Source organism: Chelonia mydas, chromosome 14 (genome assembly GCF_015237465.2).
Source record: "Chelonia mydas isolate rCheMyd1 chromosome 14, rCheMyd1.pri.v2, whole genome shotgun sequence".
NCBI classification, from domain to species: domain Eukaryota; kingdom Metazoa; phylum Chordata; order Testudines; family Cheloniidae; genus Chelonia; species Chelonia mydas.
Genome location: NC_051254.2, coordinates 4,561,567 through 4,575,468, shown reverse-complemented (window position 1 = coordinate 4,575,468; position 13,902 = coordinate 4,561,567). Strand labels below are relative to the sequence as shown.

At 43.3% G+C, this 13,902-nt stretch overlaps 1 protein-coding gene and 1 long non-coding RNA gene across 3 annotated transcripts in view; one reads left to right on the top strand and one right to left on the bottom strand.

Annotated features, from left to right (window-relative positions):
- The window catches only part of LOC119567490, a 97,301-nt gene extending 91,328 nt beyond the window's left edge, over window positions 1-5,973 (bottom strand). The window contains exon 1 of one of the 2 annotated variants that reach the window (XR_005227509.2): window positions 5,625-5,973. This is a non-coding gene — a long non-coding RNA (uncharacterized LOC119567490). The remainder of the gene's footprint in view (window positions 1-5,624) is intronic. The other variant, XR_005227505.2, reaches the window with a different exon arrangement.
- A 1,774-nt stretch (window positions 5,974-7,747) lies between these two features.
- On the top strand, window positions 7,748-13,169 carry SOX9 (SRY-box transcription factor 9). The gene is made up of 3 exons (XM_007056058.4): window positions 7,748-10,086; window positions 11,295-11,548; window positions 12,264-13,169. The coding sequence occupies exons 1-3, from the start codon at window positions 9,656-9,658 to the stop codon at window positions 13,043-13,045; spliced, it is 1,467 nt and encodes a 488-aa protein (XP_007056120.2). The 5' UTR covers window positions 7,748-9,655; the 3' UTR covers window positions 13,046-13,169.
- Window positions 13,170-13,902: the final 733 nt, after the last annotated feature.

Sequence of the window (13,902 nt, the reverse complement as noted above, 5' to 3'; positions counted from 1 at the left end):
TTGTGTGTACAGTAAAATCGACATTTACCAATAAAAACCGAATCCTTCCAAGCCTATATATATATATATATATATACACACACACACATTATATGCCCCCATAAATACACACCCACCCACATATATGAATCCCTGTTTATTATGCAGTAGAGAAAATTGAAGTTTTTAAATAAATAATTCCAATGTAAATAAACTTCCCACCCTGAGCAAACAAAAACGGATCCCATAGCAGATTTCTCTATTTTTCAAATAAATCATAGTTCCAAATGAACATGGGCCTGGCAGTTAGAATTTCCAAATGATTCAGTATTGGGGAAGGGGGAGGGGGGCAAAGGGGCTGGAAAAAACCCAAACAAACAATTTTACAAGTTCCAGAAGTGAAATCCCTCCCCCCCACTTTTTTTTTTTTTTTTTTTAATTTGAAGAACTGGGAGGGGTGGCGGCTGCGTTCTTTGGCCCATAGAAAATCAGTGACCTGAGGACATCTGCAAGCTATTAGGACACAGACTTCAGGTAGCTCCCAGAAACACATGCTGTCCACATTACACCCTCCAAGTATATTTCCACAACTTTAGCTCTCCAAATAAATAGTCGAGCTCTCCCTGCATTAGGAAGGAGCTGCACAAACAGGTAGAGAGAATGGTAGTTTTATTCCCCCTTCCAATTCTCATGAATTTCTTGTAAGCCATTGCTGGACTGTGTAATATGAACTATTCCTTGGAAAATATAATAGGGCTAGTTTTAAATTACCCCCATGCATTTATCTGTAGGTGACTATGAAATATCAGGTCCAATTTCCACAACATGTTAGCTTCAATACACGTGTCACGCCTGAATAGCCACTTGTAAGAATGCGTTGTGTCAGCTGAAGAGTTAAAAAAAGATATGAAGCTACCAGGGTTTACTATGTTGCTGATGGACTTTTTATTATTAGTATTTAAATAGAGTTTTCCACCTTTTGAAACAATCCTGTTTATTTTTAAGAGTTTGTAATGATTTTTAAAGGAAGGCCTCAGCACCAGAGCATGTGTTTCTTTGCAAATATAGTGGGGTAACACAACCCACTGCAGTTTAAAACACTGCATCCTTCAGAATATATGCAGTTGTGATGGAGGTTGAAAGCCGATAAACGAATGATCTGAACGCAAAGCACTTGTTCAATTTGAATGTAAGATCTCTCGGTCAAACAGCAGATGAGGGGAAAATTGGGAAGGTGTTTTTTACTGTCATTTTCTTGCTGTATAGGGCTGATTTTAAGAAAAAAAAAATACTGGTTGTTCAACAAACATCTATTCCTTCTCCAGCCATCTCTGTGCTGTTATGAATTGGAAGCCAGGTCTTTGGCCCCCATTAGCAGAGTTTGACCTTTTCCCTATGATTGGTTTAAAATAAAATTATTCAAAACAGATTGCGCATCTGATTCAGATCCCTATCCAGGCAACATCCACTCCAAAGTGGGACTCGAAGTAAGATGAACTTGAGTTAGAAAGGTAGCTCCTGGATACCTCTTCAGAGCCCACAGTTCTGACCTAGCAGAAGGCAACATAAGGCTATTTTTAGCTTGATTCTTTTGCCTGGTAGCATACTTGGATCACATCTCAAGACCTTCTTAGGAACAAGCTATCGATGTTCACATCAGGAGGCAAAAATTAGGCTATGTGACCAGACCACCAAATATAAGATGCACCTTAACGTCTTTGAAAGTATCTTGCAAAATATTCCACTTCCACTAGCATGGGAAAAATTCTGTACTATTGCAAGGGTATTCCCCTTCACTTTCAACTGTCAGATACATCTCCTAGACCTACCAAGTTTGCAGAGCTTGAAGCCAATGTTAGTTTTTAAAATAATAATCTTGAGAAGAGAACATTGGTAAATTACAAGTTTGTGTGCAGTGGTTTCAAAGTGTGGAGGAAACGGGAGAAAACAAAAAGTGTGTGTGTGTGTGTGTGTGTGTGTGTGTGTGTGTGTGTGTGTGTGTACACACGCACACCACTGAGCCTGCCCTGGAGCCACGAAGTGTTAAAAATCCTATAGAACTAGTCAGGTGCCCTCAGCTCAGAGATCTGGATTCAAACATGCAAAATAGAATCAACCAGTCTCTGGAGTTTCTGCTCTGCTCTGCTATCACTCATAACCAATGGATGGGTTAAAACTCCCTATTCTTCCTTGTACTAATTCTTGGTCTCTACATATTTTGGGTGCTTCTAACATTATTTTTTACCCAATGATCAGGCGCAAAAGAGCTTTCATAATCAGAGACAACAACTGTACTTGCTGCTGTCTGGAAAATTCAAGTGCAATGTCTGATTCTACTTGCTGCAAAAACAGGATCTGGCCCACAGTGAATTCATACTCCTGGAATTATCTTTTTCAGGAGCAAATCTCAATTCCATTTAGAATGGTGCTATTTCATAAAGCAAGGGTCAGCCCACAGTTATTCTGTAGACAAATAAAGAGGTATACCCAATCTGACCTTGCCACTCAAAAGAAGCCAGCCCTTAAAAGTAGTTACAGTATTTTTATTGCAGCACTGTCCACTTTTCCTTTATACTTTCGTTATGGAACCTTTTCATTATATTCGACATGGCAAACATGAAGAGGTAGTCATTTTCAGGGATTAATTAAAACATTAAAACGTCAATGTCCTTCAGGAAATCATACTGTAATCTGTAATCTCCCCGTCACTTTACAATCCAAAGAAAGAGAAAAATGCCACTGGTCCAGCTTTCACTCCTATTGCTTTACATTTCATTAGTTCCAAAGCTTAAATCAATCTACATTTTGCCCAGCTCAGCAGCAGCATAGGGTTGTAAATTATTCTGACAAACTGGTGGATAGATAGATAGATAGATAGATAGATAGATAGATAGATAGATAAAGAGCTTTGTTAATGAACAGTTAAGGTTAATATAATAATTCAACACAAATACCAAAGAATTCTTAGTTCAGGCTGCAAAATAAGCCATAATTCTGCCCCAAAGCCATCACCTAACAGCCACCATTCTCACTATTAAAACAGGACAGAAACCCACATTCCTCCTGACAAAGGATAATCAGAAAGTGGTCTAAGAAATTAGCAGGCATTTGCAAAATAAATAGCTACAGTACACAAGGAAACATCCCAGTGGTTACTGGATTCTGAGTAAGGCAGACTGCTAACCCGAACAGAGGAGTATGTGATGGGCCACTCCTACACAAGATAATTCGTGCAGCCTCCAACCACTTTCAGCCACAGTTTAAAGCACCCACTGTTCTCCTGGCATCTCTGTAAGTGCCACAAGGGCCTCGGACAACTCTGGCGGCCTGGCAACAGCTGTTTCTAATGTTAACCCTGACGTGCATCCACATGGGTTGCCTTTCACAGTGCATGTAAAATGTAATTCTCCCCTCTGTCATTCTCTAAGCTCAAGTGATATTTATTCTTTTGCGTCAATAAAAAATCATGAACAATTATTTATTGTTTGTTAAGTGACAACAATGTGTTTGGAAAGGTATAAGGTCCCTGCCCCAATGACCGGAGTACAAACAATCTGAATGAGATAAATTAGCTAAAATGCTAACATCTTGCACCAACAGATGAAAACATTCTGCACTGATCAAGGGTAACACTGACCTTCCAGATTTACATCTGTTCAGAGCATGTTTCCAGGCTCTCACTCCTTTTATTTTGTAAGTGGAAATAAAAATGTGTCACTGTTTTGACGTTGATGAAATTGTCTTAACACACATGAACACAGACAGTGTGCTCTTATTTAAGAAATCATTCCATGGCTTATGAGTGGGCAAAATGATTACATAGTTTTAAAAAATTCTTTACACCTCCAGATTTTCCAGTTGAAAGTTGCCTTCCAAATGGAGGAAGCACTGAGGAATCTAGGAAGTACAGACTTATCTGGCATCTGCTTTTGTGTCATGGAATAGTCATGAAAAGTTTTGCATACAGCAAAATTCAGAGAGATTTTTGCATTAGCTTCCTGGTGCATATTTTTAAAGGGTTGCACTGCATCCCCACTCCTCTCTACTTTGCCCCACCACACACACACACACACACACACACTCCAAATGGCTGAGCATATGCAGTGAGGGAAAGGGCTTTCACTCTGCAGCACATCATTTGAAAAGGCGAACATTTCTCCCAGCAGAAATGCAGGGAGCCAGCATTTCCCTGGGTTTCCTGTCCTACCAAGGATGAACTTTTTGTTCCAATGAAGAGTCTGTTCTGACCCAGCAGAGAGGTCCCAGGGCTGTGTTGGTGACATCATAGCCGACAACTATGCAAATAAGTGGCTGTCAGCAATTTCAGCATGACGACTTCACAGGGGATTATGGGGGTGGTCAAAGAGTCTGGGGTAGAGGGGCGAGACACAGTGGACTTTAGAAATTACTGAACTTCATAAGGAAAACAGGAAGGTGAATTTGCCATCCTCCCTTCTCCCTCTCCTCCTCCCCTCTCATTTCAGTATACTACAACTGACTTACATGTACATGCAGAAGCTGGCTCTCAGCAGACACATCTGATTCATGTCAATATGGCTATGGTACACATTTGCAGGGTTTGAGAGAAAAATATTTAATGTCTTGTGTGGATATTAGTCCCCTTGCTATTAAACTGACCGTCTCTTTCCCTCTCTCCTAAATAGCTTAGAAAGAGGGTTTCCTGAAATAACTAAATAAGCTGAATTAGCACAAGAGGGGGAAAAAAATCAAATGAGGATTGTAATTCACATTCTTATTTGTCAAAAATCTTTCCTGAAGCCTGGGCTTGAATACTCCCTGTAAAATAAGATTAAATCGAAAACACACTATCCTGTTGTATAAAACATGACTTCAATAAAAAAACATTCTACTCTTAAAAAGTGAATCTGATTGATCAGATTGTCCATATGTCTAACTATTCTGGAGAACAGGGCTTTTTTAAAAAAAACTATGCAAACTATGAAACGGGACATGATATCTGCTTTACATTTTTCTTTTGTTTATTTTTCAAACTTGTTAAACCACTTTCTTTTGTTAAAATAGATTCTCTTGTCATGAAAAGGCAGAATATTTTCAACAAATGGACTTTCAGGATGAAAAATGTTCTATTACATTTTTCATTAAGTCAATTATTCTCCAAAATCATGGGATTTTTTTTCTTTGCCAATCAATCAGCACTAACAGAAGGGAACAATCTGTTGTCACTTTCCCCCCTCCCCCACTCACACCCCCTTCTCCTCCAGGTACATTTGTTCAGACTTTTTGCTTTACCAGTTCCGCTGAGAGAAGAACAATGTATTGGTTGAGCTTTCTTTGATATTTCTAGACCAAATATTAAAGAATAGATGTGCTGTGCTAAATTTGTCTCCTGAAATAGCTAATCTGAGTCTTAAATTGGTAAGCGAATTTTTTTCCAGAATTGTCCATCTAAATATTAAGAATAGATTAACTATGTTCATCCCAAATGTTGATGCAAATCTCAATATACCTTCCTACTTGGTCTCTGCTATATATTTAGCCCAGTCATATCTGTAACACTGGGAAATGTTTTTAAGTGTTGCAGTCAATCATAAGAAAAAACAAATCATCTTCTCGCCTCCCCTATGATTTCTGACAAAGGCTCTATAAATAAGGCATACACTTACCTTTCAGCTCACCCAAAGATAGCTGTTTGCCAGAGGTTTCCAAGCAAAAACTCCCAGAGAAAGATAGCAAATACAGAAAGGGTCTAACAGGGAGTTTTTCTTCAAATTGATTTCTTCAGAGCTCCTTCCCCCGTGCCCTTTTTTTTTTTTTTTTGCCACGCACAATTTCCAATGCCATTTCAAAAAATAATTGCACTTTTTTTAAAATGTCCCCTCGCCAATGTACGGTCATCCAGCAGGACAATGCTACCTAGAGGAATTGTTTAACCGAACAAAGGCTGTGAACTGAAGCAGTTTCCATAAAGCACTGAGGGGAAAACCCGACATCAGTGCTCGAATTGAATTCAGAATTAGGCACTGTATATTTTATAAGGAAAACTACAGCAAAAAAAGGTGTCCCCCTACTTTGGCCCTAGAGGTTTTGATCACTTAGTTTACAGGGAAGTGTGGGGGGGGGGGGAATAGACCCTTAGGTTAAATTCGGAATCGCAGTCTTTAAAAAGCATCTGTTCTGAAATTCAGTTCTCAGCTTAGTCTTTTTATTTATTTATTTCCTTTGAAGTATCAGCACAACTTGTGTCTTATTCCCAACCGAGATAACCTTGTTATTATCTCGGACAATGCATTGGCTGTCTTGAAAGAGAAGTCTGCAATTAAAAACGTAGGTGCCGAACATTTCACTACAAAGCGAAGGGGGAATGTTTGGACTTTTTTTTTTATTTATTTTTTTTTTTTTTGAAGCGCCTCTCAACACACACGTTAAAAATCGCGGCCCTTTAGAAACAGATCAGTGGCTGCGATTTTTAACGTGTGTGTTGGGACGTGTTTGTTTGTTTTTGCTGATCGAGTTTGGCCAATTTGGCGACTCTTTAAAAACCGTGTGTTGCGTCACCGATTGAAGTTGTACAAGGACAGAGACAAGCCTTTGTGGGAAAGTGTCCCCAGTCAGGCTGGAGAGCAATCTAAGCCTTCCTAAGCGATGCGGCGGCTCTGCCCAGAAGGTACTTCCAGCACGCAGCGAAATTGACATAGAAGGGCGTTGGGAAATCCAGACGGATTCGAGACTGCCTCGAAGTGAGACACTGCATCGTTCACTTATAAATATGAATTTAGAAAAAGTGTGTCAGGAACTGTACGGAGTGGCCAACACGCTGTATTCTTGGGATACAGGGGTTTGGGTTTTTTAATTCTTTAGTTATTTCTCATTTTACTCCTTAATTTTCCCACATGAACCTTAGAGAAATATTAAGAGCTCTTTGAGAGCAGCATCACAAGCAAATTAGGGATTGAGAACACTTGAGGGGGCAAGAGAAAATGCACCAGAATCACTTCCATTAGAATATGTAGATTTCCCCCAAAAGTTTAAAAAAAGCCGCCCCCCCCCCCATACTTTATGCAGTATTTTATAACTATTTGGTATCTTGTCAGTTTCATTGACCACGGGCTGAAAACACTTTGATCAGTTTCTCCTCACGGTTTGCGAAGTAAAGTTTGCTGTTGAATCTTGTAAAGGGGGAAATGCCTGGAGCTGATCAATCTGATTGTCAAAGACGAGTCCAGATTCAGCAAGAAACCTGTTCTAAAAAAGTCTCCTAAAGCGAAAAGTTTGAGGTTAGTTTCTGGGCTTTTGGCGCCCCCTCTGGATGAAGAAAAGAATTACATTTTACCAGCAGAAAGGCGATTGTTGACAACTGTAAAAGTTCCAAAAAAGAAACGGGACTATGAAATGTGAGTATCAAACGCACAGAAAGCAAAGCAAACCCATGTAATGGTGCCTGGCAGGGATCAGACAACATGACAACAATGAGGGTGCTTCTCCCATTTTAAACGATTTCTATCAACAGCTAAGTTTTATTTGCAATAGCTCTGGTACAGATCTGATGATCTGTGACTGCGAGATGATATAGGTATGTGTTTGGTATGATTGTGCATCTACAAATGTTGAGGCATTAACGTGTTAATTATGAGAAGAAATAACCACATAGGTATGTTTAACACTATTTTCTTCGCTATTTTTATTACACGGTAAACTTGTTTAATGATCACTAGCGGGTGTGCTGTGACAAGCTTAAAATCAGGAATAACATTCTCAATTTTTTCCCTTCCTGTTTGTTTCAGAATTATACCAGCTTTGCAAAACAAATAGATCTTGGATGCCCTATACCAGTTATCGGCCCCTAAAGAACAGGAGATAAAGAGCAAACTGAAAATGAGTTAAACTTTTACTAGCAAGAACCCAAAAGATATTCAAAACATGTAATGAAAACGTAAACATTTACAGCAGGGAAAACAGTCTTTCTGCAAATATAGAGGCAAAGATTTGCATTCTATATCCTGCAAGTAAATCTACGGGAAGAGAGAATTTCTGGGTTTAAATGCTGGGGGAAATGCTATGTATTAGTAAATGTCATGTTTTATTACATTATTTTGCAACTATTTTAGATATGGTCTTTGCATATTTTGAGACTGTTCTCGCTTAGCAGTTAACAATTAACTTGAGCATGTATATCCCTCATGTCTTCATGATTTCATCCTGAAAACAAATCTGTTGTAAAGAACTATCACTCTTTCTAGTACATCTTAACTTTATGAAGCTCAGAAATGCAAATATACCGTTTATATTGTAAGACTGGAGAAACTTCAGTGCCATCGGTTAGCTCTATAAATGCAAGTTACAGCGATGGACGAGAACGGTATATAAAGTTTATTCGTGTATTAAAATGCAGAAAGTAGACACACTTTTACTTAGTGTGTTTCAGACCACTGAATAATTAAGGTTTAATTTTAAGACGACTAGCCCAATTGCACCATACTGACACAGTGTCAATGACTAGAGTCTTCAAACTACAGTCCAAACCAGAAGACCAGCCTCTGAACAAGGTAGCTCAGCAATAAATTGTCACAGAACTTTGCAGAGTTAAGCGAGCTCTACATCTGTGAGTACAGAACTTAAAGCACTGAATTATCAAATAAGCCTGCGCGTGGCTTTAAACCATGCTGGTTTTAATTAAAGAATAGCAGCAGACCAGTGAGCGTAACATCATCCTTGATGACAAATGTATTTTTAAAAACAGCTCTAGGTGTTATAATGAAAAAACAAACAGAGGCGAATCACAACATCGTTTACTTCACAGGAAAAGCTCGAAGTTCTTTGCCACGCCAAAGTAAGTGCAAATTAGGAGCACACAACCTGTGTGATGCAATTTGACCCCCCTGGAGTATCTTTTATAGAACAGGAGACTGTCCATAGTCCCACTGAAATCAATCAAAAATTGCCGAGACAAATACAAAATAAAGACGAGTTTACTTTTAAGGCACCACAAAAGTTCTGAAGTACAAAGAGTAAACTCAGACACTTCTACTTTTCTGTATTTTTGTCTTCCCCTTCTCTGAGACCTGCGCTCCTTTCTCCCCTCCCTACAAAAACTTGTAGCCAATCATCTGTGTGCCAGCCCCCCAGGGGCAGGGCTGTCATTGGCTGAAAGTTTCTAAGGTGAAATAGAAGAGGAGAGTATTTATTACAGAGACGCGGAGAGAGAGTTGGAGAGCTGAGCTTGAAATTGACTAGGTGAAATTGGGAGCCTTAAACTTTCCAAAAACCAAGGAACTTTTTTTTTCTTCTTCTGAGAGGCAGAGAGAAAGAGGGGACAGAGAGGGGGCTAATAAGACTAACTCCAAACTTTATTTCCCACCCCCTTTTGACTATCCTCAGAGCTGGGTCCATGCACGTCTCTGAGAGCAGATCGCTGCAGCTGCAACTTTGCAGTGGGCTGTGAACAAACTTTTTTTTTTCCCTCCTGCAAGCTGCTGTTCACCAGCCAAAACTTTCTCGTTTCTTTTGCAAACTTTTTGCTGCCTTCCTTCCCACCCCACTCCCGCCTCCATCTCTTCCTTGCTTCCTCCACCACAAACCCAGCTGGTTTTAAAGAGGCGTTGCCACTTTATAATTATTATTTTTAATCCCTCCCCCCCACCTATCCCCCACCCCTTGATTTTCATCCCACTGTTTTCCCCCTCTGCCGCTTTCTCGCATGAATCTCCTAGACCCCTTCATGAAAATGACAGAAGAGCAGGACAAATGCATCTCTGGCGCCCCTAGCCCCACCATGTCGGACGACTCCGCGGGGTCCCCCTGCCCTTCTGGTTCCGGCTCGGACACTGAGAACACCAGACCCCAAGAAAACACTTTCCCCAAGGGCGATCCGGATCTGAAGAAAGAGAGCGACGAGGACAAATTCCCGGTGTGCATCCGAGAGGCGGTCAGCCAAGTCCTGAAGGGTTACGACTGGACCCTGGTGCCCATGCCGGTCCGTGTGAACGGATCCAGCAAAAACAAGCCCCACGTGAAGAGACCCATGAACGCCTTCATGGTGTGGGCACAGGCGGCCCGGAGGAAGCTGGCGGACCAGTATCCGCATCTGCACAACGCAGAGCTCAGCAAAACGCTGGGCAAACTCTGGAGGTGAGTGAGGCGGGGGAACGTGTTTAAAGGGCCTTGGTTTGCAAAGCAGGGAGAAGTTTGGACCAGGCAGGAGAGCGTGTGGTTTCGATTCTGGGAAGCTGGCTGCTGCTGCTGGCAAACTCGTGTGCATGGGGAAAGGCAGCTAAGCTAGCGCTGGGGCAAAAGCTGGGGCAGGCGGGTACTTGGGCTTGGCCTCCTCGACTTTCAAGTGGCTTTTCTGCCCTGCATGGGCTAAGGAGGAGGGGCGGGGGGCGCTGGTCCCGGAGAGGTGTGTGGAAAGATGGTGAGAAGAGCCCTTTGATCCCCTGGCAGGCTTTGGAAAGTGGCTGGTGCTAACAAGGAGGGCGGTCTGGAACGTGTGTGTGTAAAACCGGGCTTCACCCGCATTGCATCAGATTTGCACAAACGAAGAAATGATCCTGGGGGAGAGGGGAGAGAGAAAGTTGGCAAAGTTGTGCCAAGCTAGTGGTGGGTGGTTCTGGAGAAAGGTGCATGGCCCGATTTCTTCCGCATTGAAAGGGAAGGAAGGGAGGGGGAAGGAGAAAGAAAGTGAGTCACCTGGCCGGGGCTTATTCTGTGACTGCAGGAGAAAAAACAAAACAAAACAAAAGTTAAATTCGCAGCACAAGGGGAAAGTTCTGAGCGAATCTGGACCTCCAGAGGTGGTGCCCGGAGCCATCCAGGGTGTTAGTCATCTAATCTTTTTATTGAATCAGTGTGTGTGCGCACTCCTCTTCCAGAGGGGGAGAAAAGTCACTGCCTAGTTTTGTTGTGTCTTGTTTGGCCACCAAAACAGTCTGCCAGTTTCATGGGGGCGGGGGGTTAGAGGGCGCCACCAGCCAGCAGGAGATTATGAAGCCATGGCAAGAGGCAGGCTGTAGAGGAAGGGGTACCTAGTGGGGGTCCTTTCCTTGCAATTCAGAGAGATGCCAAGCTGGAGCAGGGGAGGTGTGCTGGTCATGCAGGATGGAGTGTGCAGAAGGGAGGCTGGGGGTGCAGATTATTGGGGGGGGGGGGGCAATCTGCACTGCAGCCTGGCCGTAGTAGTGTGTGCGGACATTTGTAGCACCCTAGGGGTGCAGAGCTCTTTATGGCAGGTCAAGACAGGGGGCCCCTTGGGGCCTGCCCTCTAGGCAGCACGACACGCTGTAAACTGTCCTTGCTGTTGGAGAAGCAACTAACCCCCAGCTCCCCTGTGTCTTGCCCAGGTTGCTGAATGAAAGCGAGAAGCGCCCTTTCGTGGAGGAGGCCGAGAGGCTGCGGGTCCAGCACAAGAAGGACCATCCCGACTACAAGTACCAGCCCCGGAGGAGAAAGTCAGTGAAGAACGGGCAGTCGGAGCAGGAGGAGGGCTCCGAGCAAACACACATCTCCCCCAATGCCATTTTCAAGGCCCTGCAGGCGGATTCTCCTCAGTCTTCCTCCAGCATGAGTGAGGTTCACTCTCCTGGGGAGCACTCTGGTAAATATGCAACCTGATACAGACACACACACACACACACACGCGTGCACGCGCGCGCTCCTGGGCCCAACACGCTGGGCTAGGCAGCTAAGGAGAGACACAGCCGTCTGTATGTTACGGAGGTACTGGCTGTGACTCCACAGCTCACGCTGTGTTCTGAACCAGGCTCCAAATGCAATCTGCGTAGAGACAGAGTGACAGACAAACAGTAGATATGGCTCGCGAGAGCTGGATCCAGCGTCAGATACACTCACACAAACACGCTTACTAGGCTTCAGACTTTTTCACCAACTTTTCTCCTTGCAACAAAGTTTCAATCGACGTTTTCCGGCTTTTTAATTCAGAAATTAAATTAAAAACCACCTTGAGCTGCAGGCCATCTCAAAAGCCCCATATTTTATCTGGTGCTACATATTTACACAGATACAGATCACACTCGTGTTACGAACCTGGAAACGTTCGTGTTACCCTTCGCAACTGACTTCAGGGGCAAAGCAGTGATATCTGCCAGGGCCCCAAAGATCTTGAGTTAATCATTAACTGCGGTATCACCCTTATACAACTGCCTCCTGCTTATAAAAAAACAGCTCACTTTAGATTTCAGGGCCTTATGGCTGTCTTTGTGTGCCATATCAGCTAAAGAGACAGAGAGCTCACTTAAAACAAGGGAAGCAGCCAACTCACGACTGCATGTGCTATTTCTTTTCCTCTCCAGGGCAGTCCCAGGGGCCCCCGACCCCTCCTACTACACCCAAAACAGATGTCCAGCCTGGGAAGCAAGACCTGAAGCGAGAAGGGCGCCCTTTGCAGGAAGGAGGAAGACAACCGCCCCACATTGACTTCCGGGATGTGGACATTGGGGAACTCAGCAGCGACGTCATCTCCAACATAGAGACCTTTGACGTAAATGAGTTCGACCAGTACCTCCCACCCAACGGTCACCCGGGAGTCCCGGCCACCCACGGCCAACCCGGTCAAGTCACCTACAGCGGCAGCTATGGGATCAGTAGCACGCCCGCCACTCAAGCTGGAACCGGGCACGTTTGGATGTCCAAGCCACAGCCGCAGCCACAGCAGCCGCCGCCCCAGGCCCAGCCGCAGCATGCGATGACCACCCTGAGCAGCGAACAGGGCCAGTCCCAGCAGAGGACACACATCAAGACAGAGCAGCTCAGTCCCAGCCATTACAGCGAGCAACAGCAGCACTCCCCTCAGCAGCTCAATTATAGCTCCTTCAACCTTCAGCACTACAGTTCCTCCTACCCGACCATCACCCGCTCGCAGTATGACTACACAGATCACCAGAGTTCCAACTCCTACTACAGCCATGCGGCCAGCCAGAGCACCAGCCTCTACTCCACCTTCACGTACATGAACCCCACCCAAAGGCCCATGTACACGCCCATTGCAGACACTACCGGAGTCCCTTCCATTCCCCAGACCCACAGCCCGCAGCACTGGGAACAGCCTGTCTACACACAGCTTACGAGGCCCTAAGGGCGACAACAGCAACAACAACAAGGAGAGAGAAAAAAAGAACGGTCTCCAACTTTTTTTTTTTTTTTTTTTTTTTTTTTAAATAAAGACACTAACGCTAAAGATGATGAAAAAAGAGAACACATCGGGCCTTCTGCACTACAGCACCCTTCAGGAAGTGGCCAGACCACTCTGCTGAGAACCAGCAAAACTCGGTACAGACATTCCAAGGACTGGACTTTAACCTTGATTCCGGGGCGAGAGATGAGCTTTCTCACCAGCCAACTCGTCTGCCTGTGTTTGGACTTTTGTAATTATTTTTAGCAGTAATTGAAAGAAGAAAAAAAAAAAGGAAAAAAAATACCCAGAGTCCTCTGTGAGGAATATTCTCTATTTTAAATATTTTTAGTATGTACTGTGTATGATTCGTTACCAATTTGAGGGGATTTATATATATTTTTAGAGATTTTTTTTAAATGCTCTTATTTTTTCCAACAGCTAAAACGACACTTAGTGGAGCAGTCCTAGCTTTTCTTGCAGTCAGAGGTATTTTTGTATAGATAAAAGTCTTTTCTTTAAAGAAAAACAAAATAAAATGGTGTGCATTAATTAGGAACAAAAACTGTTAAACAGTGATTGGCATCAGGCTAAGCTTTGGTCAGCTGTGCAACCTAGGAGACGCAAGGAGTTAAAAACAAAAGAGGCTTTATTTTTCTAACTTGGAAGTAGCGAGAGAGCCAGGAGGAGAATTTGTTAGTTTTATTTTTTAAAGACCTTGAGCCTTAAAGCAGCGCTGTTGAAAAGCCTTAAAAGCAGTCCTGTAATATTTTTTTCCCCCCTCGAGATTCTTATATGACTGCCCTCCAGTGCAAGGAGAA

Bases quoted from the DNA above. Each gene is read 5' to 3' on its own strand.
- SOX9 (XM_007056058.4), top strand. From the start codon at position 9,656: ATGAATCTCCTAGACCCCTTCATGAAAATGACAGAAGAGCAGGACAAA. The intron at 10,087-11,294 runs GTGAGTGAGGCG...TGTCTTGCCCAG, and splicing joins ACGCTGGGCAAACTCTGGAG to GTTGCTGAATGAAAGCGAGA. The intron at 11,549-12,263 runs GTAAATATGCAA...TTTCCTCTCCAG, and splicing joins CTCTCCTGGGGAGCACTCTG to GGCAGTCCCAGGGGCCCCCG.